This window comes from Nyctereutes procyonoides, unplaced genomic scaffold (assembly GCF_905146905.1).
Source record: "Nyctereutes procyonoides isolate TBG_1078 unplaced genomic scaffold, NYPRO_anot_genome, whole genome shotgun sequence".
Classification (NCBI taxonomy): Eukaryota; Metazoa; Chordata; class Mammalia; order Carnivora; family Canidae; genus Nyctereutes; species Nyctereutes procyonoides.
Window position 1 is genome coordinate 7,663,135 of NW_026575082.1, and position 3,186 is coordinate 7,666,320.

General features: G+C 37.4%; 1 protein-coding gene across 1 annotated transcript; it reads left to right on the plus strand.

Moving 5' to 3' along the window:
* Window positions 1–543: 543 nt before the first annotated feature.
* LOC129514462 (60S ribosomal protein L31-like) lies at window positions 544–915 on the plus strand. Its single transcript, XM_055333038.1, has 2 exons — window positions 544–720; window positions 799–915. Exons 1-2 carry the CDS (start codon window positions 544–546, stop codon window positions 913–915), a joined length of 294 nt encoding a protein of 97 aa, XP_055189013.1.
* The last annotated feature ends 2,271 nt before the right edge of the window (window positions 916–3,186 follow it).

Genomic DNA, 3,186 nt, shown 5'->3' on the forward strand with positions numbered 1-3,186 from the left:
CCACTGAGCCACCCAGGTACCTTGAATTCCATGTATTTAAGAGAACATTTTATAAATTCACTTGTGACCTAAGCTGGTGTGATCAAGTCCTACATTAAGTGTCTGACTCACAGAAGCAAGGCAGAGACCAGAAAAAAGGCAGCCTCTTATATGGACCCGAACTTCCTAGAAGTTTCTTGTTGTGAGGAAAACCACCTCTTAAGATCAAAGAGAGTCTCCCTTTTATGATTTACCATTATTTGCAAGCCAGTCACCAAGGGCAGGATTTGATGGCCTGAGGTGACCTCTAGGCAAAGCAACTGGCCCTGCTCATAAACCCTTTATTTCTCTAGTCCCTGCTCTGGCCAACCTCTCTTTGGCTCTCACAACCTAAGGCAGCCTTTCCCAAGAGGACTCTCTTCTGACTCCTTAGGTGGCAAAGCTGCCTGGTATTGAGTAGGGAAAATACAGTTGAAGAAAAAAGTATAACTCCAGGAGTTTGGGTGCGAAGTCAACTGTGTTCAGAAACGGATACTTTGTCCTTTCCAAGTAGGGCCCAGCAGAATGGCTCCTGCAAAAACGGGTGGTGAGAAGGGCCGTTCTGCTATTAACGAGGTAATAACCAGAGAATACACCATCAACATTCACAAACGTATCCATGGAGTGGGTTTCAAGAAGCGTGCCCCTTGGGCACGCAAAGAGATCCGGAAGTTTGCCGTGAAGGAGATGGGAACTCCAGATGTGCGCACTGACACCAGGCTCAACAAAGCTGTCTGGGCCAAATGAATAAGGAATGTTCCATACCGTATCCATGTGCAGTCATCCAGAAAACGGAACGAGGATGAAGATTCACCAAACAAGCTCTACACGCTGGTTACCTACATACCTGTCACCACTTTCAAATATCTTCAGACTGTTAATGTGGATGAGAACTAATTGCTGATTGTCAAATAAAGGTATAAAACTGCCAAAAAAAAAAAAAAAAAGAAAAAGAAAAGAAAAGAAAGAAATGGATACTTTATTCAGACGCCACTACTACTGGGTTCTCTGCCAGCGTCAGGCCCAGGTGTTATTGAGCCATGGACTTTGGGGAGAAGGCTGCTCTGGGGGGAAGGAGAATGGGAACAGAGCAACTGGCATAAATCATCCATTAGCAAGACAAGTCACAAAGAGAAAGAAAACAATTTTTCTTAAAGACATTTCAGAAGGTTAAGAAACCCTTAAAACTGGTAACTGCAAGATGAGAAAGTTAAAAGAATTAAAGAAAATTTGATCATCTCCTATTTCTACTAAATACTATTAAGTAATAGGGACATTTTTAAAAATTATCACACTCTAAACATTTCATCATTCAGCACTACCTTCCTGTAGTGAAGTTTTATTATGCTAATTTTAAGCAGTCTTTGTCTAGTAGGTGTTCTTCAGCTCACTCCTGTATGTTGAAGGCTTTAGAACAGTAGTAACATTAGCTGATTCGTCATTCATTTCCTGTCTCCCATGACCAATACTAGTTCAATTTTTTTTTTTTTTTTTTTTTTTACTAAATTTGCTGGTACCTTCCCTCTAGTCTCTGCCCAGTTTATGGGGCATCCAAAAACTACCCAGTTAACCTGATTTAGTTAAAATCAGATTCTGTGGGATGCCTGGGTGGCTCAGTGGTTAAGTGTCTGCCTTCAGCTCAGTGTGTGATCCCGGAGACCCAGGATCAAGTCCCACATCGGGCTCCCTGCATGGAGCCTGCTTCTCCCTCTGCCTGTGTCTCTGACTCTCTCTCTCTCTCTCTCCTCTCTCTCTGTATTCTCATGAATAAATAAATAAAATCTTTAAAAAAAAATCAGACTCTGTATCCAGGTATTAAATGGACTACAAGGCAGATCTTGTGAACGAAATTTTTATTTACATACTGTATCTAGAAGCAGATACATAAATTCTTATACAATTAATTTCCAAAAATGTGCAAGAAATTACTATAATTTGTTTACAAACCAAAACACATAGTAAAATCAATGGACTTTGGATAATTCATTCTGTGGTGTTCTCAGTACAAATGGTACACACCTGATTTGAAACATACAGAAAAAGTGTAAACTACAGCAATCTGGATTGCAAGTATTAATTTCATGGCACTCCAACGACTATAAAATTTCTTTAACCCAACATGTATACTTATTACAAAATTCTATAAGAATTTTTCATCTCTGGATGTAGAGTTTGGATCACTTTTCAGAAACAGCAACTACACAGTCACCATGTTATGACTAATAAAAAGAATGTTTAAAAAAAAACCTTAATAGGATTTTAAAAAGTATTAAAAGAAACCAAATTTGTGATTACTAGCATACCAATACTTTATTTTGGAATTTTAAAGTTATTTATGGAACTGGCAATTGTTCCTTATTAGAGTTTTCAACAAAACTGTCTGTTGCTGGTAGTGCGATTTCATTTTCAAATTAAGACTTCATATTCGATGAAAAGCCATTAAGATTTAATTTCATTATTTTGAATCATTCACAAAGCAAATTATCTTTCATATATAATGTGAAATGTACAATGATTAAAATTGGCATTTCTGAAAGCATTGTTAAGATATGTAGATTTATAGTTAGCAGGGACACTGTATATCACCTATTTAAGATTTTAGTAATTTTTTTATCCTGTTTCAGTAATACTGGCTCAGAAATTATAATGTATACTTGATGTTTATTTCCTATATGCCAATGATTTAACCTTTTGGCACTTGATTTTCTTCAACAGCAAGATGGTTGCCCTTGTAGCTGGTTTCCTCAAAAACTATTTTTAGCTCCATGATCATTTCCTGTGATATATTTTTGACCTCCTAGGCTTTCAGATTATTGCACCAAGTAGAAAGAGAACAGTTTTCCTTAGAGAAAGAGTGAGATATCTTTCAAGTACTTTCTATGCTTTCTTACTATTTATACAAATGCATATTAGTGTCTTGATAAGCCTAGAATTGCTTCTGGCCTCCATCGAGTTTTATGATGAAATAGTTGATTCAAAAAAATTACTCTGATTCATGTACGATGGCAAAAGGATACAGCTTTCCTGTTTTCTCTTTCTTGCCTTGAGCTCAGATTTTTAGAAGCACGTATTTAAAAATCACGTACAGGTTGTGCCAACGCCATCTAAACTGCCATTCAGTCGAATCCAGAAATTCACCCAAACGGTATCTAGACCAAATTATAGGAT

Coding starts and splice junctions, on each gene's coding strand:
- LOC129514462 (XM_055333038.1), top strand. CDS start 544: ATGGCTCCTGCAAAAACGGGTGGTGAGAAGGGCCGTTCTGCTATTAAC. Junction 721..798: donor AGGAGATGGGAACTCCAGAT/GTGCGCACTGAC, acceptor ATCCATGTGCAG/TCATCCAGAAAACGGAACGA.